Raw genomic sequence first — 25037 nt, 5'->3', positions numbered from 1 at the left:
GATACAGAAAGCTCACATCAAATGAACCTGCATGTCAATAACTGCAACAATCTCATAAGTCACCCAAACAGAGAAGCAAGTTCTATTAATACTGTTTCAATGCTCTTAGTTTGGAGGACTGATGGGGAAGACATGAGAAACAAATGACAGGTTGACTACATTTTGGGCTGGTCAGTCTTCAAAAATAAATTAATCACACAAAGTTATTTTAAAATTGTGACACTGCAGCCCATATTCTTCATTGCTGTGTGAGAATGATGTACTTACAACATGATGATACATTTTGCAAAGGAAGGGTCATGTGAGGTGACACTGGAAAATATGATTTACTAAATATAATTATCCTATTTGCATGCATTCATCATTTTTGTATTTGAAGTTATAAATATTGACTATATATCTGTATTCCAAATATGCTTATTCGGAGTAACATCCAAAGTAGCTGTTCAGTACAATGAAGAAGCCAGACAGGGCAGAAGGTCAATCAGCACAGACAATGAACTACGAAAGGGTTTCGCCTTCTCACAAACATTTTAGCCATCTTGTAAGTAATGGCTCCTATGACACAGCAAGGACATCTGACCAGACCATATGATACAGAAGTCCATTATGGGTATGTATATTCTTTCACAATTCTGGTAACTGAATAATGGAACAAATGGTTTCTGCCATACAGTAAAGTTATATAATTCAGGGTGAGAGATCATCTGGGGGCCTCGCTCACCACACACAGAAGAACCCCTGAAAACATCCGAGGAGCAAAGACTGAACTTGGGGAAGTGCTTGTTCCAAGCTAAAGGGATTTCTATCTTATAGAGGGAAACCTGATTGTAAAATCAGTCAGGATGAGAAACTGCTAATTCATATCCACTCTATTCAATACCTTAGGTTTAAGTTTGCAGTTTTGTTTATTCGCCAAGTAATCTGCTTCAGTTGGTTTGCTATCACTTATCAATAACCTGTAGTTAATAAACTTCTTTTTTGCTTTATCTAAATTGGTATGCCTTTGAGTGAAGTGTCCTGGGAAAAATTTCAGCTTGATTGACATAGGCTTGTTGCATGCATCTGTCCACCTCAAAGGAGGGACAAACTAGTAATACATCTATACATTTGACCAGGTTAGGATGGTACAGCTCTGGGATCTTAGGCTGGGGAGATAAAGGTTATATTGGCTGTAGCCTTAAGTGTTATTCATGCAGTAGCTGGTGTAGCTAGACAGGCCCCCACATCCCCCGTCACATCAATCTTGCTTGCCCTCTGAGATGCCTGGATACAGGGCAGAGAAGGAGCAATAAAAATCAGCATAGCCTTGGAAGCTTCGATGCGAGACCAGGATATGCAGGCCTCTCTGACCCTGAGTAAGCTGAAAACATAGATATGAGAAAGAACGATTAAGGCAATAAGCTGACCTTGAGGCCGCGAGAACTGCCCCGGCTGGCACCTAAGTTGATACGATCACACACAGTCGTCCCTGGGAGAGGAATCTCCCACTGAGAAAAGAATCTCCAGTACTTCCAATTTAGTTATCTCCCTTACAAGTGTAAATTAAGTTTGCAACTCCCTTGTAAGAGCTGGCATCACAAAAGACAGACCAGCACCATTTGGCATCACAGATAAGAAAGAGGAATACGTGACCCCATGGGTATAAAGATCCAGGTCCAGCAGCATGCTCACTCTGAGTGTCAATCTACCATCTACCTGCTGGTCGGCTTAGGTGTTTGACCTCCAGAGGTTCCACGGGGACGCCCACCTCATATTTTCGTCTTTCCAAGGAACTGAGGGACCGATCCTGGCCTGACACGCTGGGACTGAGTGACGCAGAAGGGGGGTAAAAATCGTACCCGTATGTGTCCTTTTGTTTTAGTGCATGCATAGAATAGAGGACTTTAAAGATTAAGCGGTCACTTGGTACCATTACTTTCTATCTTCCTTTTTCCTATGTAACCATAAGATCTATATTTGCTAGCAGTTAAGAAATAGAGCAATAGCCATTGTAACCATATGATTTATAAGCTTCCTAAAACTGTAACTGTTTAAGCTTTAACCTGACTCCTTCAGTTGCTGTAACAGAACCTAGCACAATTTAAAAAACTTCAGCCGGTCATAAGGGACAGGTATAGGAAGAGCTTGGGTGTTTGGATCGTGTCACTCCCAGGTGACAGATCCGTTGGGGCATCTCTCAGTCTTCTCTAGACTGCCCGCTGCGAAGGGATCCTGTATTCTAGCAGCTGAAATCAGATGTAAAAAGCTCTTCCTATAAACTCGGGGCATCTGTCAGCCTGTTGGCTGCCCTCCACGACAGGACTCCGGTCCTAGCGGTAAAGTCACAGACATTAAACTATTCTCGGGGCGCCCTCCAGCCTCCTAGGCTGCCCACTGTGACGGGACCTTGCGTCTCAGCAGTTGAAGACTTGGGTGTAACACACACGTACACACTGCCCTGACCGTCAACTGACAGCTGGCCAGAGCCTGCAAGTAACCTCAGCTGGGTGTGACCCTGCCTGTGTGAATGTTTGCGGAAGTGTAGAATCAGGAGCAGTCTTCAGGTTATCACAGCAGCAAAATGTAAGAGCCCAGTCAAGTGTCTCAGAGAGGCTCAGACACATCTCAGATCCAGGTAGCACCCCTTTGTGACAACCATCACCAACATGATCTTTTAAAGCTATTTTAGTAATTGGAAAAAATGACATTGCTACACAACATTGTTAAGGTTATCCAGTCTTCTTAGTAGTGGCTGTACTCTGCTTAATCATACCACCAGCATGTGTGAGCTAAATAAGGTGAAGCTGCTACTTAGCTGACACTGTAAAGCCACATTTTTACCCCATTATCCTTTGTTTGAGCCTGGTAAGAAATGTATTAGGCAGAATTCATACAACTTTGAAAACCGTATCACTAATATTAGTCAGATAGCCCTCTAAGACGGTATACATTAAAACCAAGGAGCAACAAACAGGAGGAGATTGAAGAAAAACATACAAAACTGCTTACCACTAATATTTCTTCTTGTCTGGCCTACGTAACTCTTGCCCCCCGCACTCATAATAGTACAAACAACTCAATATTAGTTCAAAAACAGTTCACTATATTAATCGTTGATGTTTTTAAATTGCGTCCCAGATAGATATAGTCAATTAGGAGACAGCTTTAAAAAAATACATTTAATGTAAAATGTTTGGGTTGTATCAAAGAGAACAATTTGTTATACAAGAATTCTTAAGTTTAGAAGAGAAATAGATCTTAAAGCCATGAAAACCAATGATAAGTAAATAATTATACTAACTTGCAGATGTGTCCTTACAAAAGATTTCTTCCCTGTGTAATCAAAGTTATTTCTCATTAAGAAGTACAGCAGTTGTGAAGCTTCAGTACGAATTGAGCTCAGTTTGGAATTGCAGCATTTCAAAATTTCATAACACAAGGCAGCACACATATCAGCTCTTCCTTCATAAAATGCAGAAGGAAACTGACAAAAGAATGAATCAGAGAAAAATTATCTGGCGAGGCTAACCTCAGTAAAATCACCAAATATTCAGAGAAAATAATTCAAATATCCCATGGATAGTGCAGTAAAACAAATTATAGATTTATAAGGAAAAATATAATGCTAGTCACACTTCCATAATCAATTTCAGTGAATAAAAGGAATGCAGAAAAATTAATAAATACATTTTATTACAGTATGATGTGTAATAAAATGGTATTTGGAAAAAGTATTTCAAATTGATTGGATATTAACAGTTACACAGAATAAAAATAGCAGCAGAGACAAATAATAAAACAAATGTACTGCATTCATTCTTGGGGAAAAAAAGTATGTAACATGAATTGCAAAAACTCTGTAGTGCCAGTTTTTTCCCCTTTGAATCCAATTTCAATTTGTTTACATTACTTGTATAACTAGATACAAATCACATGGTAAATAGAAAAAAGAAATAATTGAAAATTGACATTTTTATTTTAGAATAATAATTAAAATAATAATTTTAGAATAATAATTTTTACCTTAAAAATTAGTGACCTTAAAGCAATGAAGACACTTTTTAATGCCGTTTCAGACTGGTTTTTTTGAAGGAAGCAGAGGTACACATCAAAAACCTTTTTCATCAGTGGATTATGTCCATGATCAGTCAGTAGTTGGTTCTTAAAATTGATATTGACAATTTACAGTTATCTTTATATATTTATGCTCTATTAACAATTAATATAAATTGTGCAAAAATGTTAGCTTCAGCTATGTTTCAACAATGTTATTCAAAAAACTTTCAGATTACAGTACTACTGAAGTGAATGAAAAACTAAACTGTTAATACTCCAGTACCTTTAGTAATGTTAATCTGTAGCCAAATTGATGGCTCCAACATTTATAACATGATAGTATGCACGTTTCTGCGGTCTCAAATACTTAGTGACTCAGGTAAGAAGGTGGGCACAAAAACATGACAAACCAAAACTGGTAAGGCCTGGACTGCAGTGTTTATCAGTTCCATAAGACTCTTAAAAGACAGCTATGTTGAAAGATTAACTAGACAGTGAGCTTTCTGTAATGGTTTTGGAGAAAGAAAAGGTGAGGGAGGAAAAAAAGGACTCTGGAATGGTGCTGATCAATAAGAAGTTTTGCTCACTGTACTCTGTTTATTGTGGCTCTCAGAGTGTGTAAAAATTAAAAACATGCATCATTTAAACTGATCTGTTACTATCTATTTTCTGTTTTTGAATTTAAAGCATTTAGACTCCTATAGTCCATTAGGCAAAATTCATACTGACTTTACTAGAGACAAACTGCAGGACTGTATGACAACGGGGTGAGGTCAAAGCCTATTGTTGATACTAGTAAATAATACTATTATACTTTTTAACAATAAAGGTTATTAGCTATTGTATGGCATGATTATGAATGACCTTCTATGTACATTTTAATACACTTGTTGTTAGTAGTACAGCTCAACACAAGAACCCTTTTTTAGTAATTTTCTAAAGAACAAATATTTAAAATGCCAAAAATAAAATAATCTATCAAAACTCTGTTAAGGACAAACCTTGAATGTTGCTGTGAATAAAGATAACGTATCCAGAGTGGTAAGGCAAACTTCAGTGGCAATGTTTGCTTCAAGTAAGGACTGGTGAAGAACATCTGCATCTGAATGGCTATAGCCTGTAGAAATGTCAAATGAAGTGTTGCTTTACAATTATGATATATAATTAAACAAAATATTTTAAAACTAATGCTGACAAATCATGTAGCCGAAGATTACAGATTTTTTGTATTAGACAAAGTTTAAGAAAAATACGTACTTCAAAATATTTTACATTAAACAGTTGAGTAATAGTTTATATATAGTTTTCTACACATTTTTCCAATCAATCACACATCTGTACAATATTTGGTATTTTAATAATTTCATTAAGATGAAGCATAAAGGTAATGTGTTAAAACAGCAGCATTTATATTTAAAATGGATTTAAATAACTGGAAAATGTTAATAAAATGCACATGGGTAGATAGAGGTGAGAATAATATCAGTAATTTAGAATAAAATTAAGGATATTAAAATTCTCAAACCCAAGCATAATAAACCCTGAAAATTCAGAGTTAAGGTTAAATGTAAAGGGAATACAAACATGTCAAAGCATCAAAATGCACAGCAAGTCACCCAAGTCATCCTTTCTCTCCCTGTAGTAACATCATGCAATAACTACATCTTTATGATTATGGATATGATTTTGTCAGAATAAAATTATAAATAAATGTGGAAAAAATTCATGATATGATCAAGATAAACTTGTAGAACCTGGTACCATAGTTCACTTTGTTCTAGAGCTCTTTGAAATGGGACTAGATTATCATGAACTAAACAGTTTGTGTGGAGCAACTGGGCCAACCAAATGACAAAATGTCACAGTAACTGTGATAAGTTTATCATAAGGATAAGATTATATGTTTTTGTCTCCAACTGATTTTTAAAAGGCACATTAGATTCCAATCATATCCACCGGTGTCACTGTAAGGAAGATTTATGGTTGTTTGCATCTCCTACCTATTCTAATTTTCAGGGTCAGGTTCACATGGTTGAACCTGGTTGTGTTAGGCCAATATGGAGCAGCACAAAGCAGCCAGACCCTATTGACCTGTTAAATTAGATTTACAGACACTCTGCAACATCAAAGCAGTGAAGAGTATGCATTTGTTTGTATTTCCCACCAGCCCTCAAAATTTATTATGGATTCAGAGAAAGTGCAGTAATTTCAAGAAAGATATGTTACATTCTTCATATATAACAATGACATTGATTTTCAATTTTATTTGCAAAACGCAACTGAACCCCAACTTTAGGGTGACACAGTAACCAGATATGTAAAATAGGATTAAATGCAAAGAGGGTAATTATGAATTACACTGATCTATCAGATCCAGAGGTTTCACGCTATCTACACAGTATTACATTGTGAACCATAGAGGGGATTCACTACTCTAAGTCAATAATTCCTATCAGGTCTGAGAAAGTCACTACACCTAACAGTTGCCATGTAAATGTTTTTCTATAAAGAATGTCATGTGAGGTATCAAATGAAAGCTGGTGACATACTGGTCAATAATACCTCTGTGAAATATATGCATTAATGCTATAGGAGGAATTATGGACATTTATTGATAATACACTTTGAAGTCTGTAACCAAACACAAGGAAAAACAGGTTTCTTCAAGACAAGAGGAAAGATCGCTATCTTCTCAACTCTAATGTAAACCAAGCATTGTGAAAACCAAAAGAACAATAGGAGCTGCATTTGCATGTAAATGAACAGGAAAAGCCAAGTTGACTGGGGGATGTGAAATCAGTAGAGCAGGGGTAGCCAACCCATTTAACAAAGAGAGCCGAAATGGCAGCAGAAAAAATGCAAAGAGCCACACCAGAAGCATTGTCAAGTCAAAAAAAAAAAAAAAAGTCCCCCAGAACTGTCAAGCAAAAAAACCAACCCCCCCCCCCTCCCAAAAAGGAGGCTGCTCCTTTAAGGAGCAAGCAAGCTTAGGCTTTTTGGCCATATCGGGCTTCCGACAATGGCTGCTATCTTGGGCGCCATTTTGAATTGCTGACCTGGTAAGCACAGGGGGGCCGGGGACCATTGGGGGAGGGTGGAAAAGCGCATGCAGGAGCGGCTTCTCAAGCCACATTTTTTTTTTTGGGGGGGGGGGGGGAGCCGCATGGGGATCACGAGCCACGGGTTGGCCATGACTGCAGTAGAGGAAGACACCAGAGACTAAAATTACAGAAATAAATCTTGTCGCGGCATCAAAACCATGAATTTTGGGAAAATATAAAGAGAAGCAAAAAGATATTTTGTTGAGAAACACACTTGACAAGGGGTAATATGAATCTTCATTTTGATTGAAAACCAGGAAGCTCTGCAGACTTGCATTTTGTCCAGCATGGATATCAAAACCTGATTCTTCTGCAATCTATCTTGTAATGAGTAGACCTTGATAACTGCAGTGTTTATTTCCACTCACAGGTGATTTATGTTTGTTAACAAAACCAGAGGGCTCTCCTGGTGTTACTGCAAAGCCATGAGCTCAAAAGTGATCCAGAGTGTGGTTTCTGTAAACGCAATTCTGCAGCTTGTGAGAAGTGTCTCTGGTATACCGAAATAGCCACGCAGTGTAAACATACCCTATGTCTTTCACTGGTGGAGCTACTGCTGTATCAACTTTAGTCTCCCAAAATTTATGAAGTTTCTTTATATGAAGTTTTTAATTTAGTATTTATATCCTCATTAGGCTCCTATGATGCCCTCATAGCAGGCATCAACAGGAAAACATGTATCATAATAATGTTTTAAATGAAATGTTTTAATATTAAGAAGTTCCTTGCAGGCCACAGACTGGCATTCCATCTTGGAAAAACTTTAAAGGTTTTTTGTTTTTGTTTGTAAATGTGTGTTGTCTCAACCCCTAGATGTTTACAAAGGAGAGGTAGTATGCTATTTATCCTGGTCTGGGAACTACGTATCAGAGGAAGAGTACTGGTACACATACTTCAACTGTGAAAACAGCTTGTTCCTTACAGCTCAAAATGTTGCTTTTGCTTGCTCTCCCAGACTGGGTATTAAGTAAGTACTGGAAGAGCAACCTAGAGTCACACATGGGAGCTTTCTGAACATGTGAATGGGCTTTGCACATACTCCTTTGTAGTCCCTCTCTCCATGAAGCTGCACCTTTATGGAATCTTTTGGTGCCTCTGTTCTGGTCACAGACTGCCTGAAACGCTCAAGGCTTTAATGTGGAACCAGCCTGTAAAACAATGGAGTGGAGAAAGAGACAGAGCCCTTTCCCATCTTTTTAGGGTTGCCAGGTGTCTGGTTTTGAACAGGACAGTCCAATATTTGAGCTTTCTGTTCGGGAAACAAATTGAGAAAATATAAATGTCCGGTATTTTCTAAATAAGATGTAATTAGATTGAGATGGAATGTCAAGTATGTCTGGTATTTTTGTTGAAACTATCTGGTATCCCAACATCTTTCAGATTCTAAGGCCTTTTTCCGGGAAGAATAAATGTTTATGGCTGATGCTTACTATTATTTGTTATATGCAATCCAGTTAAGCCAAGCCGCAACATCTTTATAATTGATGTTCAAGACATGAAGGCCTCCACAATGTTGAATTATTTTCCAGTCCTCAGTATGTCATGGTTTATGATGGCCTACACTGACATAGTGGATTGTTTCTAAAAACACTACTGAAATTCCACTGCAGCACAAATTTCATTTCCAGTTTGAAACTAGTTCAGAAGGCTCCATTGCTTTCCTGGTAAATTACACCCAGACTGATGCTGCGGGGGGTCTGAAACAAGATAATTCGTTGTAATGTTCGCTGGGGACCACTAGGCTCACCACCTGTTCTCTACCATAAATCCCTCACTTGGTAAACGTATCCACAACAGGCTATGTAATGGCAGATGACATTTGGGATGGATTTAAAAAGTTTTTAATTAACAGAAGATGTGACATAACACACAATTTCATCATGAGCTTTACTATGCTTCCTTTCTGTGAACACTTGGCAGAGCAGTATTGTAGAAAACCAGTAACTATGGTAGAAAGTAGATTGAACTGTATGGCTAATCATCAGAAAGCACAATTCCAATTCTGTGATAGGAGATTTCATGGGAGAGGAAGCAGATAAGGCGGTTTCACCGACATCCTGTGGAGGAATGAATACCAGGGCTGACTCGCGCACGCTGGGGCCAGTAATATTACTTGTGTTGAGCCGGCGTTGATTTTCTCTAGTATTCTGGGTATGAGAACTATTGGAAGGAATGCATAAAGTAGCGATCCCTTCCAGTTGATTAACAGAACATCCCCCAGTGATCCCTTCCCGATTCCTGCCCTGGAGCAGAAAAATCAGCATTTCCTGTTGTATGGAGTGTCAACATATCTGTAAGAGGTGTTCCCCATCTGCGGAAAATTTGAAGAAGGATGTCCGTATGTATTTCCCACTCGTGATCCAGCGGGACTTGGCGACAGAGAGTCTGCGATTGTATTGTTGGAGTCAGGTAAGTATGATGCTGTGATGGTGATGTTGTTTTGGATGCAGAAGTTCCACAGATAGACTGCTTCCGCACATAGGGAATATGATCTCACTCCTCCTTGCCGGTTGGTATAATACATTGCAGCAATGTTGTCTGTCAACACCCTGACCACAGTGCCCATGATACGGGTGCGAAAGTGTTCACATGCAAGAAAAATAGCTCTCAGCTCTAGGAGGTTTATGTGGAGAAGTCTTTCTGAGTCCGACCACCTGCCCTGCACTCCCCCTCTCCCCCGTTCATGTGTGCACCCCAACCAATGAGGGAAGCGTCTGTGGTAATTTGGTAGGAGGGTTGTGGCTGATGGAATGGAAATCTCGCCATGAGGTTGTGAGGCTTCATCCACCATGTGAAGGACTTGTGGATGTAACTGGGGGCATCACTATCTTTTGGATGCTGTGCCTTGAAGGTATATGGACTCTAGCCAATGCTGGAGGCATTGAAAATGTAGCCGGGCACAGAGAACTACAAAAGTGGTAGTGGCCATATGGCCCATCAATTCTATGCAAGTGTGTACTGACGGAGCATCAACGAGCATGGTCACAAGGTCTTATATTGCGTGAAACCTTTCTACAGGTAAGTATGCTCTCATGGCAATGGAGTCAAGCGTGGCACCTATGAACTTTATGTTCTGAGTAGGATCCAAAGTGGACTTTTTCTCATTGATTATAAGGCCCAGGAAGTTGAAAGTTTGAACAGTCAACAAAACCATGTGTGCCGCCTCCTGCCGTGTCTTGCCCTTCACGAGGCAATCGTCCAGGTAAGGAAATATCATCACATTCATCCGATGGAGATGTGCCACCACAACCACCAGCGTTTTCAAAAAAACCCTTGGAAAGGCCGCCAGATGGAAGGGTAGGACGCGATATGGGAAGCGATTGCTGCCTATTGTGAAACGAAAGAACTTCCTGTGTGCTGGGTGTATGGCGATGTGGAAATAAGCATCTTGCAGATCGAGGGCTGCAAACTAATTCCCATTGTCGAATGATGGGATAATTGAATCTAGTGTCACCATCTTGAACCTCTGTTTCCGGAGGTAACGATTCAATCCCCGCAGATCTAGAATGGGTCTCCATCCTCCGGACTTCTTTTGAGCTAAGAAGTAGCAGGAGTAAAAACCCCTTACTCTGAACTGGTTCGGAACTCTATCGCCCCAATGGAGAGAAGATGGTGGGCTTCTTGTTGTAGGAGTTCAGTTGTGAGATGGGTCCCTGAAAAGGGACGGGGTTGGTGGGGTAGTAGGAGGAACGGAGGTGAGTGGAATTGCAAATCCGGATGTCACCAGCTCCAACACCTATCGGTCGGATGTTATTGTGGCCTACTATGGTAAAAGGGTCACAATCGATGGTGGAACAAGGGAAGAACGTGATGTTGGTTTGCGACAATGTGAGATGCCCGCATGCTCTCAACCGAGGAATCAAACCTGCTGCTTCAAAGATGATGGATTATTTGCTCGTACAGGCTGAGGCCATCTGTGCTGATGTCGCTGTCTCGGACACGTCTGCTCATATAGATGCTGCTGTTGCCTCTGATACTGGTGATCGTATCTCCTCTGGTACGGATAATACCGTTTACACCTGAATGGAGTGGTGTACATTGCCAAGTGCATAAGGTTGTATGGGAATCTTTCCCAGAGCAGAGGACTTCATCTGTTTTCTCTGTGAACAGCTTCTGTTTGTCAAAGGGAAGGCCCTCCACCTTGCCTTGCAGCTCTTTGGGGACTCCCGCTGTGGCTACCCAGGATGCTTTGCACATGGAAATAGCTGTGGCCATAGCATGTGCTGCTGTGTCCACGATACCCTGCCCTCAATGTAGTGTAATCTTCGTGTACTACTGACTTTAAGATCAGCTTCTTGGAATCTGGAAGATATTGAGCCAGCTCAGTCAATTTGGAATAGTTATCAAAGCTGTGATTGGAAAGTAGGGCAGCATAATTCGCCATGCGCAGAAGTAGGGTGGCAGAGGATATATCCTGCCGAAGATATCGAATTTCTTTGCCTCTTTGTCCGCACCAATGGTTTTTAATTGTGGCGCCTTCGACCATTGTTGAGCGGAATCCACAACTGGGGAATTAGGTTGCAGGTGATTAAAGAGAAACTCGAAGCCTTTGGCTGAGACAAAATATCTTGTGTCGACCTGTTTGGTTGTCAAGGCTGGTGATTGCCATATTTCATCTGCAGCCTCCATGATTGCCTCCTTGATCGGAAGAGCAATTTTTGAATGTTGTTTTGGATGGAGATTCCACAGCAGGTGATGCTGCTTGGTTTGCACCTCTGCCCGCTGTACATCCTGAGACTCAGCAACTCGTTTTAATAGTTTCTGAAACTCTCTCAGGTTGTCTGGAGGGGACATATAGCCTCAGGGCAGACCGCTGCATCTGGAGCTACTAAGGTCTGTTCTGTCGGAGATATCTGCTCAGGCAGACCCTCGGCTTCACATATCTGCCCTTCTTCAGGATCGGACTGTTGTGGTTGTGCCTGAGGACTGATTGAAGATGGTGCGGACAGGTAGTCTTTCTGCTGTGTGTGTGAGATCCCCCTGGGACGCGCTGATAGTCCGGGAAATGGCAGCAGCACATAGGTCAAGAATAGGAGCAGGACCTGTAGTAGCTGTGCGTTCCGTGGCATTGATTATAGTAATGGTCAGAGGTCAAGAATAGGAGCAGGACCTGTAGTAGCTGTGCGTTCCGTGGCACTGATTATAGTAATGGTCAGAATAGGTGGGGGAGGACCGCCTGGAAGATGTAATACTGCCATGATGCCTATAATAAACGCCTTGGTGAACGTGACAAACGAGACGAGCACTTTGTTGGTGATGGTGTGTATCTGCGACGAGGCGATATGTGATGTTGACACGGTCTAGGGCTGCGCCACCGTGGCGAATAAGACCCCCTAGTGCCGCAGTAGTGTGCGGCCCCCTGCATAGTGCCTACGAGGCGAAGGAGTCAGTGCCGGGGAGAAAGTTGGCGACGGGGAGAGAGCTGACAGGTGCATAGTCATTTTGCCAGCAGCCTTTCTTGGTGCTGTAGCCACTCTGTTGTCCAGCTGGGGATGGTCTCCATTGTCATGCACTATCAGTACTGGAGAGTGCCCTACTTCCCTGCTGTGCTCTGCCATCTCCATGACCGCTGACCCCGCCCCCATGCTGATGCCTCTGGCGGTGGTCGCAGCGTGTCCGATGCCGCCAGCTGTGCTGTTGGTGCCGAGCCATCAGCCTGCGCAGCTCTGGGTGCTGGCGTCAGTGTGTGTTGCGCCCCCAGTGCCGCCAGCTGTGCTGGCGGTGCTGAGCTGTCTCCATGCATGGCTCTCTATGGTGGCACCGACGTCTGCTGCTCCGTTGCCGCCAGCTGTGCTGGTGGTGCAGAGCCGGCTCTGTGCTTGGCTCTCGGTGCCAGCACCTGCCGCAACTCTGCTGCTGTCAGCTGGCCTGTCAGGATTGAGCTGAACTTCCGTGCGACTTTTGGGGCCAGTGCTGAGGCCACCTTCTGTGCCTGCATGGCACTTGCTCTCGGTGCTGGGGTGGCTGATTTCTTTGCTGAGGCCGCGGCAGTCATTTTAAGGGCAATCCCGGCATGCCCGGCTCGTCCCCTCCGCTGACTCTTGTTGAGGGTGCAGCCGGTAGAGAGTGGGTGGGAGATGCCCTCACTCTCTTATCTGGGTATGGCCCAGAGGACGAAGCACTCCTCTTTTGTGCCCCTGTACTAACTGGAGCCAGCGGCAGAATGCAGCTTGAAGGCTGCAGAACCTCATCAAATAAAAACAGCTTGAGGTGCATTTCTCTTTCCTTCCGCGCCCTAGATGTCAATTTCAGACAGTGCTCACATTTGTGAGGGATGTGAGTTTCACCCAGGCAGCGGATACAAGCCGCATGCCTTTCCAATGCTGGCATAGCCTTCTGGCAACAGGAACACCGTTTGAAGCCTGAGGAACCAGGCATGTCAATTTCAGTTTCTTGCTTTTAACCAGATAACTAAACAGTAACTACTACCCCGCATGAAACTAACTATAACTCTTTTTCTCAACAGAAGCTGAGCTTCACTGAGGAGAACAGGGAAGCTACACCAGCAACCGAGGACGGCTGAAAGGAACTGATGGGAACCAGCCCACACGATCAAAGGTGCGAACGCCACGAGACGCTGACTGCACATGTGTGGTCCAGCCAACAACTGCTACTGAAAACCTCTGACCAGTGGCGCCAGGTCGAGCCTGACACCAAGAGTGGAGCACCCACGGGGACCACTCGAAGAAGAATCCCGATTCACAGTGTATGAAAGGGAAATCGTATAGCAGTTATGTTCCTCTCACCAGATTCTAGAATCCACGGTAGGAGTTACTGGGGAGAGAGGAAGAAATCAGCATCCCAGAAAGGGTCTTATATCTTTATGATCCTTTGTTGCCCTAGGACTTACCTCCTGGGTCAACTGGATGAAACCCTCCTTGTGTTCAGTGCCTTTCCCAGTTCTTTCTCTATCTTTAGATCTGGTTTTTTGTGGTGAAGTCATGGCTATTTGGGAAGAACTGGGGCCCCAACATGCTTAATCAACTCAGAGCTCTGGGTCCCATCAGAGAAAAGTTAGGCTGACTATGTACAGGAGGGGCATATATTGAAAAAACTGCTTCACATACAAAGTATTTTACTGGTGATTGTACGGTTCCTCTACCATGTTTGAAAAGCAGAAAGGAACATGGGGGGCAGGGGGGAACACTGTAGCAGAAGCTTCAGGTATCTATTACCACTGTGCTGCTCAGACCCTGGACCAGGAAGAGGTGAAAAGGATTGACAATCAATATAAACTGCCTGAAAAATAGCTAGAAGTAAGAAATCTAAAAGAAAAGGATAGTAGCAAAGCAATCTTTCACTTGACTACTGCAATGGTGGCAGAATATCCGGCCACAAGCACAAGAAGGGGCGATGCTAGCACAAGCCATGCTGCAGCTCTCTCCAGACACAAAAGACAAAAGGGAAATATTCCACATGTGTAAGATTCACAGTACACGCTGAGCTGTAGGAAGGACATACTGAAGAATTATCACCCATGTCTATACAATGTTTTCTTAGCATAAAAATAGATGTACATACTGTGAAGATGAAGTCTGGCATGAGGACTAACAAATATACAAAATGCCATGTGTCTGAGAATTCAAACACTGTCTTCCTAAAGTATGAGGATTGTTCAGTAATTGATTACGATGTGCCACTGTCTTCAATCTGGGCTAATATAAATAAGCTGATGCTGTGCAGAGTCCAGCAGAGCACCCATACATTCCGTCTTTAATGGGACAAGCTGAGATTTTTCCTGGTTTACGCTAAACCAGGGGTGGGCAATTATTTTTGGTGGAGGAGCCAATCCAAGATTTTGGTAAGTGGTCAAGGGTGGCACTTTTCTGTGGAAGGGATGTGAGGGTCTAGGATGGAGACTGGATATAGAAGGACACACAGGGTAAGTGACTGGGGTATAGGAGACTGTGTAGGGTCTGAGAGGGTGTTTGGGTGAAGGAGTGGATTGTGACCTGGGGCTCAAGAATGGGATGCAGGAGAGGATTCTGACCTTGGTGAGGATGTAGGAGGGGGTACAGAGTTTGGGAGGGAGTTGTGGCCTGGGGCACAGGAATGGGACGCAGAGGGTTTCGATGTTGACCTGAGGGAGAGAAAGAGGGGTGCCACCCAGAAGTAGGGGTGCCAGAAGTAGGGGTTACCTAAGCATTTCCTGGCCTGCAGCACCCCCAAGTCAGACTAAGCTCCCTGCCTGCTACAGCCCCAGACCGCTTGAAAATACAAGCTGTTCCCTTCACATGGCTCTCAACTACAGGTGGGAGCAGAGACCTGTGCTGCCCCCAGCTCTCGGACCAATCTTTCAGCTCCAATTGGATGGCTGTTTCCAGCCAATTGGAGCTGAGAGATTGGCCGAGGTCAGTTTTTATTGGCGGGTTGTTTCTGGCCAATAGGTGGTGAGGATTGGGCTGGGATGGGGAGATCACACAAAGCTCCCACCTCCCCTCCCCCACCCCACTATCTTCCCTGCAGAGCAGAGAAACATAGGCACTGTAATTTTAAATCAGGGCAACTATGTGCCTGAGGATCCTGGCAGGGTGGTCCGCGGGCCAGACCCGGTGGTTTGGAGGGCAGGCTTCGGCCTGCAGACCACATTTTCTGCAGCCCTGCTCTACGCCCTAGATTGGTGATTAACAGGAGTGTAATGAATTTTTTTTTCAGATTTGATTAGAAGAATTCTGAGTCAGCCAATCATCATGGTCAGAAAAAATACAGTATTTTGCTTTCTTAAAAATGATGGAACAACTGCTAGTCATTTTGTAAACTTTCTGGGGGTTATTAACAGTCCAAATGAATTCTATACTGGAAATGCTGAGATCCCACAATATAACTCAGTTATTTCCTGGGGGGCGGGAAATGAACTGAAATAGATGTCTTGAAGGTTGAGAGCTATGAACCAATCTTGTGGATCTAGGGAAAGAATTATTGGGATTACAGTTACTGTACTGAATTTTAGTTTTCAAATCTATGTACTAGTTGAACTTCTTTCGTCTAGGACTCTGTGGTCCAGCAACATCCATGGTCTGACAGGACACAGATGTTGCTAGACCAGAGAGCCCCAGCTGAAGAGGTTGAGAGCAACAGCCGGTCTGGTCAGCAGCAGCCTGCAGGACCAACGATGACCTGGGGGTAGAGAGCCCTGAGAGAGACTACCACCCTGCGGGGGCATGGGGCAGAAAGCCCCAAGAGTGGCTGTTGCCTTACACGGGGCCAGGGGACCCTGAGAGCAACTGCCACTCAGTGTGGGGCTTGGAAATTCCGGGAGCAGCTGCTAACCCATGTGGGGCTGGAGAACCCTTAGGAGCAGAGCCCCATAAGCAGGCTGGGGTCAGCAGAACCAAGCATGTGGGCCAGAGGAGGTCAGGCAGCCAGAAGGGGAGCCCCGGTAGAGCCAGGCGCCTGACCTCCCCTGGTCCAGCAAATTCTCTTGTTTGGGACCACTCCGGTATAGCACGTATAGCGGCCAGTGTTTGCCACAAGAGCTGTTCTGGTTCCAGAAGAGTTAGTTGGTACAGTCAATCTTCTGGTAGTACTGTGTAATATATCTAAAAGGTTGTGAGATTTTTCACTCATCACTTTCATCTCGCTCTCTAGTGTCTCTATTACTCTTCAGAGGCTTCTGAGATATTTGGCTGACATTTGGTGGTTATGACAAAGATTATGACAATGCAGCAGGAGTGATGAGACTGCCCTTCCTCAGAAGTGGGGATTCGCTGTTAATGGAAAAACTTAAGGTTGGTGTTATGCATTAGATGTATACGATTAGCTGGAGAAGGTGATTGTGTTTTAGGTATGTAAATGTAAACTGAGGTCAGCATGAAACCTAATATGGCAATGAATATGGACCAGATAAAACTATATAGGAGACTGAGAAGGATGAGTGTGCGTCTCGGTGTTCCCTATGCTTATGATGAGCTTGAACCCCAGTATCTCTATCAGATGAAAAGTAGGCCAGAGAACATGATGGGGGAACTCTCTCTAATCTGATTTGAGGAAGATGAGGAAAAAGTAGTCCTCTCACATAGGGGGAGATGACTTAATTAAGATCGCTGTATTGGGATACCATTAAAAGCAACTAAATAGACGCACTAAAATTGACACCCTTCTCAAAATGCAATTTAGGAAAATCCCTAATGAAGTTTTTTTTGGTAGTATTTCACTAACAAAATTGGACTTTGAATGAAAAAGACCTTTAGAAAACTCATGTTAAGGCTGTGATTTTGTCAGGGAGGTCATGGATTCCCCCATGCCTTCTGCAGCAGCTGGTGCAATTCACACAGGGGCTACTTGAGCAGCTTGGGCATCAAGCAAGGAATATATATTGATAATAACTTGTCAAGCTTTTAAATTTTTTTAAATCTCTTATTAATAAAGGTCTTCTAATGCACTGGAAATAACTGAAATGGTAGGGTAACACATTTATGTTACTGTCTTCAATACAGAACCAGCTGTTTCAATTTCTCACAGGGATTATATGAGTAAATACTGCAGGACTGGATCAACTGTTACCTTATATTAATGTCAATAAGCTATAGGTTTTGTATACATGCAAGAGCCGTATAGCTTTACTGTATGCAACTCTGGCAAGCCAATACATTGTGTGAATAGATACTGTATTCTGTTAGGTTTGCTGGCCAGTTTTTGGTGCTTGAAACTGTAGGAAATTAAAAAGTGACATACAAATATAGTCTTCATCTTGTATAATTTGAAGTTTAAAAGCAGCATATTTAAAAGGGCAATATACAAAAACATTTTGAATTCAAGCAGCCTTATACAAACTGACATCAACCTCATTAAGTCTTACCATTGTCTACAGAAATTCCAAGCACACTTGATATCTTTCTTACACTGAAAACACAGAAAAAGTCACTTCATTATTGGGAGATTTTTTTTATATCCACACAAACTAAATCATGGACTTTACATTTCTCATAAGAAATTCTAAAATTTATATTTTCATCAAGAGACTTAGGAACCTGGAGACATGATTAACTAAGTGCATACTGTAACATGAAGACTATATCTTTTATAAAGGGTCACAAGTAGGTAAAATAAAACAAAATCAAATTATATAGTGCAAAAATAAGATATACTGTATATCCATTTCAAATGAGCAAAATTTAAATATTTGTGATTTAAATCAATACCAGTTTTAAATTCTTTAGACTAATACATAAATAAATTCTCAAAGTACCACTTCAAAATATGCAATGCTGTAGTTAACCATGTTCCACATTGTGTCATCATTCGGTAGGAATAGATCAGTGAACTAATTCCACTTAATTGTATGAAACAATAATAAAGTCCATGAAGTGCTCTGGTGTGGGTCTGGGACCTGCCTCTGGTGTTATGATAGTGGATGAAGATGACAACTGCTATGGTGTAATGAAACTTACTGTGGTTAAAAGTGAGAGAGTTATCCAGGCTGCTGAGTTGCTGCAATCTGGCATGCATCATTCCTGTTCTGTTACGGGAAACAGGCAATGTCTGAGATTTTCGATCATGAACTATGGGTCCCAACCCCTCCTGGTTCCTGCAAGATGGGTGAAATGGGATATAAGCAAAAGTTAGACATGTCAAACTGCAGCATGGCAGGGAGAGTTAGTTAAGCAGTTACAGCACAAAAAGCACTAAAGAATGAATTGCAATGCACCTATTTGTTGTTTTATGTTTTAGCAAAAACAAAAATAGGCATTTTTTTAAATGCACCATATCAAATTCTTAATTAAAAAACCTAATGTGTGATGATAAAAACACACAAACTGTAGGTCTTTAAATATTTAAGTTACTTCAAAGCTTTTAGCAATATTATTCTTAAATTACAGCTCATTTAGATGATGTTTTGACAACAGTCAGAACTGAAAAATCCATTAATTTCTTTTGATAACATACTTTTTTGGGGAAAGTTAGAAAAAGGTGCAGGGGTAAAACTGGAAAGCCCACATGCAATAAGAGCAGGAATTAATTTAGGCACTAACACCTGTATCTTACCCAGGCAGGAAGGGAGAAGAGCCATACACTTTGTTAAAACTTGTCAGCAATCAAGTGAAGAAAACAGAAAAGTGATTTGTGTTAGCAATCAGTATAAACTTCCTATTGTGTACCTCCAATAGAGCTGATGAGAAATGAAAACGAATGCTGGAATTGCACCTTTCTGTTCCCTTTCTCTCAGTGATATTCTGTGCAGTACATGCATTTACTGTGATACAACATGCTTTGATGTGACATAAATGTTATAGATTTAAAGGCTACGTTTGTTTGTGAAAGTGCAATAATCCCACAGACCACCAGAGACTTGCATGATTTTAATAGTTCAGTGTCTGTTAACATGCAGAGCAGATCAAGTGATAATTCAATATGACAGAAGTGTGGAACAGTCTTTCCTGCTGTGTCACAAAGTTATTTTTACAGATATTTTTTAAAACTGGAGACTCAGAAGTATGTTAAAGCACAAAGTAGTATAATTGTAGCTGAAGACACACAAACTAAGAAACAGCTATAGACCAAAAGCACAAAGCAGTATAATCATAGCTAAAGACACACAAACTAAGAAACAGCTATAGATCCATCTTGTCACTGAATCCTCTCCCCTCCCCCCGTGTAAGCGTTTTTGAGGGCTGGGAACGAGAGAGAGACACACTGGCAAACTTCCTGTATGCCTACAAAATAGCATTCATGTAATAGGATGGATGAGTATTTCACATTTAAATTAGCATGAAAGATTGTTTTCTTTTTGTAAGAAACAAACTGACATCATTAAGTCTGAAAAAGTTCAGTTTAAAATCATTGTGATTTTTGGTATATTCTGATTTACCTCTTTGGAATTTCAGTTTCCAATGTTAACGCTAATATAGTATCCTGCATTTTAGCTACTGTCATTGATAAACATAAATGCCAGAACTGTTGGTGTTATCCTAGTTCCCCTGAAGTAAATGGCAAAATTTCCATTGGCTTACATAGGGCCAGGATTTCTCCTCACAAGTTTAATGATATCACAGTGGCTCCAACAAGGTGGTGGGAGAGGCAGTCTGAAAGCCTAACAGACTATGTCCACTAAATTATTTAAAATCACAATTACTTATACAGTTTATGGACCAAATTCAGACCTCAGACACATGCATTCTAGGGATGTTAGATATCAGTTATTTTAGTAATTGTGTAGCCGCAACAATTATTAGCAGTTACACTGTTACCAAAATGCTCCTTGGGGGTGGAGCTAGCAGTCAGTGTGCTCCCAGATCTCAGCCCAACTCCTGGGAGACAGCAGGAGCAGGAAGGGGAGGGGAGAAGAGGAGGGGAAGCAACTCCATGGAAACTGTCACATGCAGGGAGTCAGCTTAAATGGCTTATTGGTTAATTATTTAAATATCTATATGCCAACATCCCTAACTCATGCAACTTCCATTGTCCTCCCACTGATTAACAGACTTCAATGTGAGTGTCACACATAGGGTTGCCAGATGGTCTCCCAGCCACTCCCTTAGACCTCCTCCAGGCTTCTGCGCAATAAAAGGCTCCTAGGGCCGATTGTGGCCCTGCCTTCCAGCCACTCCCCCTGCCCACGCCAGGCTTCCGTCTGGTGCTCAGCCGGAAAAATCAGAGAATACCAGACATTGCACATGTCCGGTATTCTCTGAATTTTTTAAACTGGAAAAAGTGCAAATACCGGAATGTCTGGTAGAATACCAGACACCTGGCAACCCTAGTCACACACACATGTGATAGCAGAATTTAATTCTATGAATTGAAAAATCTAAATCTAGGAAACAGAAAAAAATTGCAAAATGGCAGCTTATGAGACATCTTACAGTAAACAATACGATTGCAGCTCTATGCCATCTCATTTAAATCTATACTCAGTCTATGAAATGTACATATTAATTTCATTTAGTAAAAATACAAGGTAAGGCTTCTGAGAGGATTCAACCAAGACAGTTTCAATGCTTGTCATTACACATTTTGAATAATCACAAATTAGTATTTGCTAGTTCTTTTTCTTCTGGTAAGTTTTTTTCAAAATATATTCCCCTCGGAAGTAAACAACAATTAAATTAATTTCTTACAAGCATATTTTTGCATATGTATATTTAATATTCTTGAACAGCAACAATATTTTCAGGTAGCACCCAAAAAAGGTCTTATGGATCTAATTATTCTCCTTTAAATTGGTAGGCATCACTGTGTAATAATTCCTTCATTCTTGTTTAACAACTTTTTAATTATCAAGAGCTCAATGGATGTTGTACATATTGCTATTTTAATGCTCTCATAGTATAACACCATAAGTTTAAATTATACACAGTACCTGGCTATGTATCGTTTTCCCATGTACTGGAACTGATGCAAGCACACCCTGTAGAGAACATATTAGGAATCAATGCACATTTAAAAATTGTTTAAATAAAAATTTACTGCAAATATTTGTCTATTTTTCTGCTAGTCAATCCCTCTATAAGGGCTAATCTACACTACCACACTACATAGGTGCAACTGTACTATAGGAGCACATCTGGTGAAGATGACAGGCAAAAGCTATGTCAACAAGAGACAGACTACACTGGTGAGAGAGCAGGACACTGCTTTAAGTTAATGTAATTTACATTGCTCCGGGGCTGAGGAGAGAATTGCCTCTGGAAAGTTTTTCTTGAGCTCCTGGAGCAGTAAATGTTGTATTTCCTGTATGTCTGGGAAGCAAAACAGGTCCCAAATGGCTACCCCACTGAGTAAAAATGTTGTGCTCTACTGACTCATTTAACTCCTACTTATGACTAAAATGCTTGCTAAGGCTGTCTGCCAATGAGTTTTGGATTCCTGGAAATTACAAAGCTAAAAGGGAGAGATTGGATATGAGCACACAATGGAACTGGATGAATGGAAGAAAGGCTTTGCAAGTTTCTCATAGTGCCTGGAGTTTCAGAAGACTCAAGTGTCTTGACTTCTTGGGGTGTTCAAGTACCCTGGATCAAGTGACTGACATGTTAGTGAGGACCACATCCTGTTGGGAATTGTTACTAGAGTATTCATACTGTTTGCTTGTTGTATATACCACTCAAAGCCAAGCCCGCACAAGCATATGAAATTATCTGTCCCAAGAGACACACGCAAACACACACTGACATTCAAGGGTTGTACATAACCTGGTCTATCAGGTTGCTGAGGTTGACTGGGCGATAAGTCCTTGCCCTGACTAAACGTAGGGTCACTCCTATGAATTCTAAGTTTGGTGTTGCAGTCAGGATAGACTTTTCTAAAATTAACACAGACTTATAGGGATGATAGTAGCTGAAGTATCAATAAGGCTGATGTGAAGCTTCTTGGCATGTTTTGAAAATAAGAAGCCAATCCTCTGGATGAGGGTAGATGGTGAAACTGCTCTGTCTGTTATTACTAGAACCAATTTCATTAAAATCTTAAATGGGCTTGTTAGGACAAATGGGAGAATCCTTTACTGAAAGTGGTTAGAGATCATCATAAGTCTGAGAAACATTTTGAGGGAAGGATGAATGTCAATGAGAAAGTAAGCATCTTTCAAATTTAGATATGTGATACATGTGCTCTTTTCCAGGGATTGTATTACTGATCCCAATGTAACTAAATGGAAATATGTTTGCACATAAAGACATTGAGCTGACAGACACTGAGAATGAGTTATCACCCTTCCTACCACCCCCCCCAAAATAGGACCTCTTTTCTTCTAGATTGGAGGAGGGACCCTGCTTCCTAATGGAAGATCCTCATGAGAAGGACCTATGAAAAAGTAGTCGGAATTTCTTTTAGAGGAGGTAGGGAGATAAATGCTATTGTGTAGCCAGAATGGATGCTATCCAACAGTCATGTGTCCCATTACTACAATGGTCCTCAACCTTTTTTCATCTGCAAACCCTTTGGAATCTCCAGTGGAGGTGTGCACCCCTTTGTACATCTATTGTTTGTATGTATAACTGAATTCTGTTCAGTCAGTTGTCAGTTTAAGTCCTTCACCTACCCCTTGGACATAGTATGCAGTCCTCCAGGGACCTGTGGCTCACACGTTGAGAACATTATTTTAACTACACTCCAGTTGTGGAATAAAAGTGACAGAAGCCCACCAAAGTATATGTGGAGAGGCATCACTAGTGGTTCAGAAATCCTGAGCATTCCATCAAAATTTTCTTTTAGCCAGTGGGTGAGGCTGAGATGTAGAGGCTGGATGTGCAGGGTATCATGATTTTGTATCCTCTGTGAGGCAGTTCATATGACTGTTGATGGTATAACTCTTGAAACTAACTTGGTTTGCAGGGATGTTTGTGGTATTTTCTCTTTTGGGAAGCATATATAGTTCCAAGGAACAGAGGGTTTCCTTGTTGTCTTTTTAGAAGTGCAAGGACTCATCAGTCTTTCGGTGGGAAAAATGGGCTTGTAATCTTCCTCTTCCATAGGACCAGAAGAAAGTTCTGGTTGCTCCTTTGGAGGGAGGCATGGATCACACTGAATCTGTGAGTTGTGTGTATGAGTCCCTTGGTCCCCAGCATAGCAAATAAGGGGGAATCAAAGGAGGGTTGTGGAAGTCCCCAACACATGGTGTACAACTGAAGGAAGGTATCTTATTGGAAGCTAGTTACAGAAATCTCTCGAGCTGTTTTATGGAGTGTTGCCCTTGCAGGATGACAGTTCCTCTTGGGACTGATTTTGCAATGATAACAAACTGAACACAGTTCCATTGGTGGTACTAATAACCTTGCTAAAGGAATGCAGCTGGTAGATGGAATGGGGAGGGACAGACTTCTCCTGCACCCATATCTTTTGATGGACTCACGATCTTTCCGGTGAAAAAAGATCCTCACAGTAGAAAAGATTGAGAAATGGAGAACACAAATGTTTTCTGCTCTCCTTGGAGACTGTTGGATACTAGCTGCACATATAATTGGAATCAATGCTGGAAGGCTCTGTCCTGATGCCATATGGTAGGGGTGAGGAACCTAAGGCCTGGGGGCCAGATGCAGCCTCTGGTTTGCCTGTTTCTGACTCCCGAGGCGTATGGCCTCCCCCAGCATTGGGGAGACCATGCTGGCACTCCTGCTCCCCTCCTTCCCACAGCCTCCCTGAAGCCCCCGACTGATTTTTGTGGGTCACCTTGTAGTAGGAAGTGTAGTCCTTGATCATGTATGATGCTATATAAGGAGTGGATCTCCAGGCCTGGGTCTGATTTGGCCCTCACTAGCCTTCTCTTTAAGGTACTTTTTAAGCTAAAATCTCCATGCCTGACAGGTGAGGTTAGGAAGAAGCAACTAATACCAGACCAGGCAGAGGTATATGTTTTCTTGACATAGCCTGCACACTGCTGATGGTCATCATTTATTGAAAAGGAGTGGGAACAGGAGAGACTATTTTCAAAGATAAATGTTCTCTGCATGGTCTCATACCTGTACAGGGGTATGGGAAGATGAGGAATTCCTGGGAGGAGGAATCTAACATACTTCACTGTAAATTATTAAACACGATTTCTAAAACTATTCTAAAACAAACTTGAAAACCAAGAGAAGCAGAAGCACTGGATGTGCCAACTGAAGCCATGTGATGTAAGAATGAATTGGAGAGGTGGTTGGTTCACTCCATTACTTATACTCTCAGTTTGAAACATGAGGAGAACAGGAGCTCAGGCACAGACCAATAGATACTGCTTTCAAGAATTCTCCAACTCTGGGCATGTAAAGTGCATACGTAGCCACAGTGAAACACATATAGGCACTTGAAGTATATACTAAAATGAAGTATGAAGATTCACGCAGAGAGTACAGTTTATAACGCACATTTTGATCATCATTTCTGTAACACAAACATGTCTGGTTATTACTGCGTCAATGGCCCTGCTCAGGCTGCAGGAGTGAAGAAGAACAATCTGGACTGGAGCAAGGCCTTTTAGAA

The 25037-nt window shown here is 41.9% G+C and overlaps 1 protein-coding gene across 11 annotated transcripts in view; it reads right to left on the bottom strand.

The window, feature by feature from the left end:
• Window positions 1-25037, bottom strand: part of DOCK9 (dedicator of cytokinesis 9) — a 305745-nt gene that overhangs the window by 46724 nt on the left and 233984 nt on the right. For 6 of the 11 annotated variants that reach the window (XM_075918762.1, XM_075918764.1, XM_075918766.1 and 3 more), the window contains exons 37-41: window positions 21439-21486; window positions 18530-18666; window positions 5040-5155; window positions 4006-4143; window positions 3284-3466 (exon numbers count right to left, since the gene is read on the bottom strand). In XM_075918762.1, coding sequence (XP_075774877.1) covers window positions 3284-3466; window positions 4006-4143; window positions 5040-5155; window positions 18530-18666; window positions 21439-21486 — 622 coding nt within the window. Of the gene's footprint in view, window positions 1-3283; window positions 3467-4005; window positions 4144-5039; window positions 5156-17937; window positions 17982-18529; window positions 18667-21438; window positions 21487-25037 lie in introns of those variants that run through there. The other 5 variants (XM_075918765.1, XM_075918768.1, XM_075918769.1 and 2 more) reach the window with 2 other exon arrangements.

The sequence above is a fragment of the Pelodiscus sinensis genome, chromosome 1, assembly GCF_049634645.1.
Source record: "Pelodiscus sinensis isolate JC-2024 chromosome 1, ASM4963464v1, whole genome shotgun sequence".
NCBI classification, from domain to species: domain Eukaryota; kingdom Metazoa; phylum Chordata; order Testudines; family Trionychidae; genus Pelodiscus; species Pelodiscus sinensis.
The sequence above is the reverse complement of the archived record's forward strand: the minus strand, read 5'-3'. Positions and strand labels throughout refer to the sequence as shown.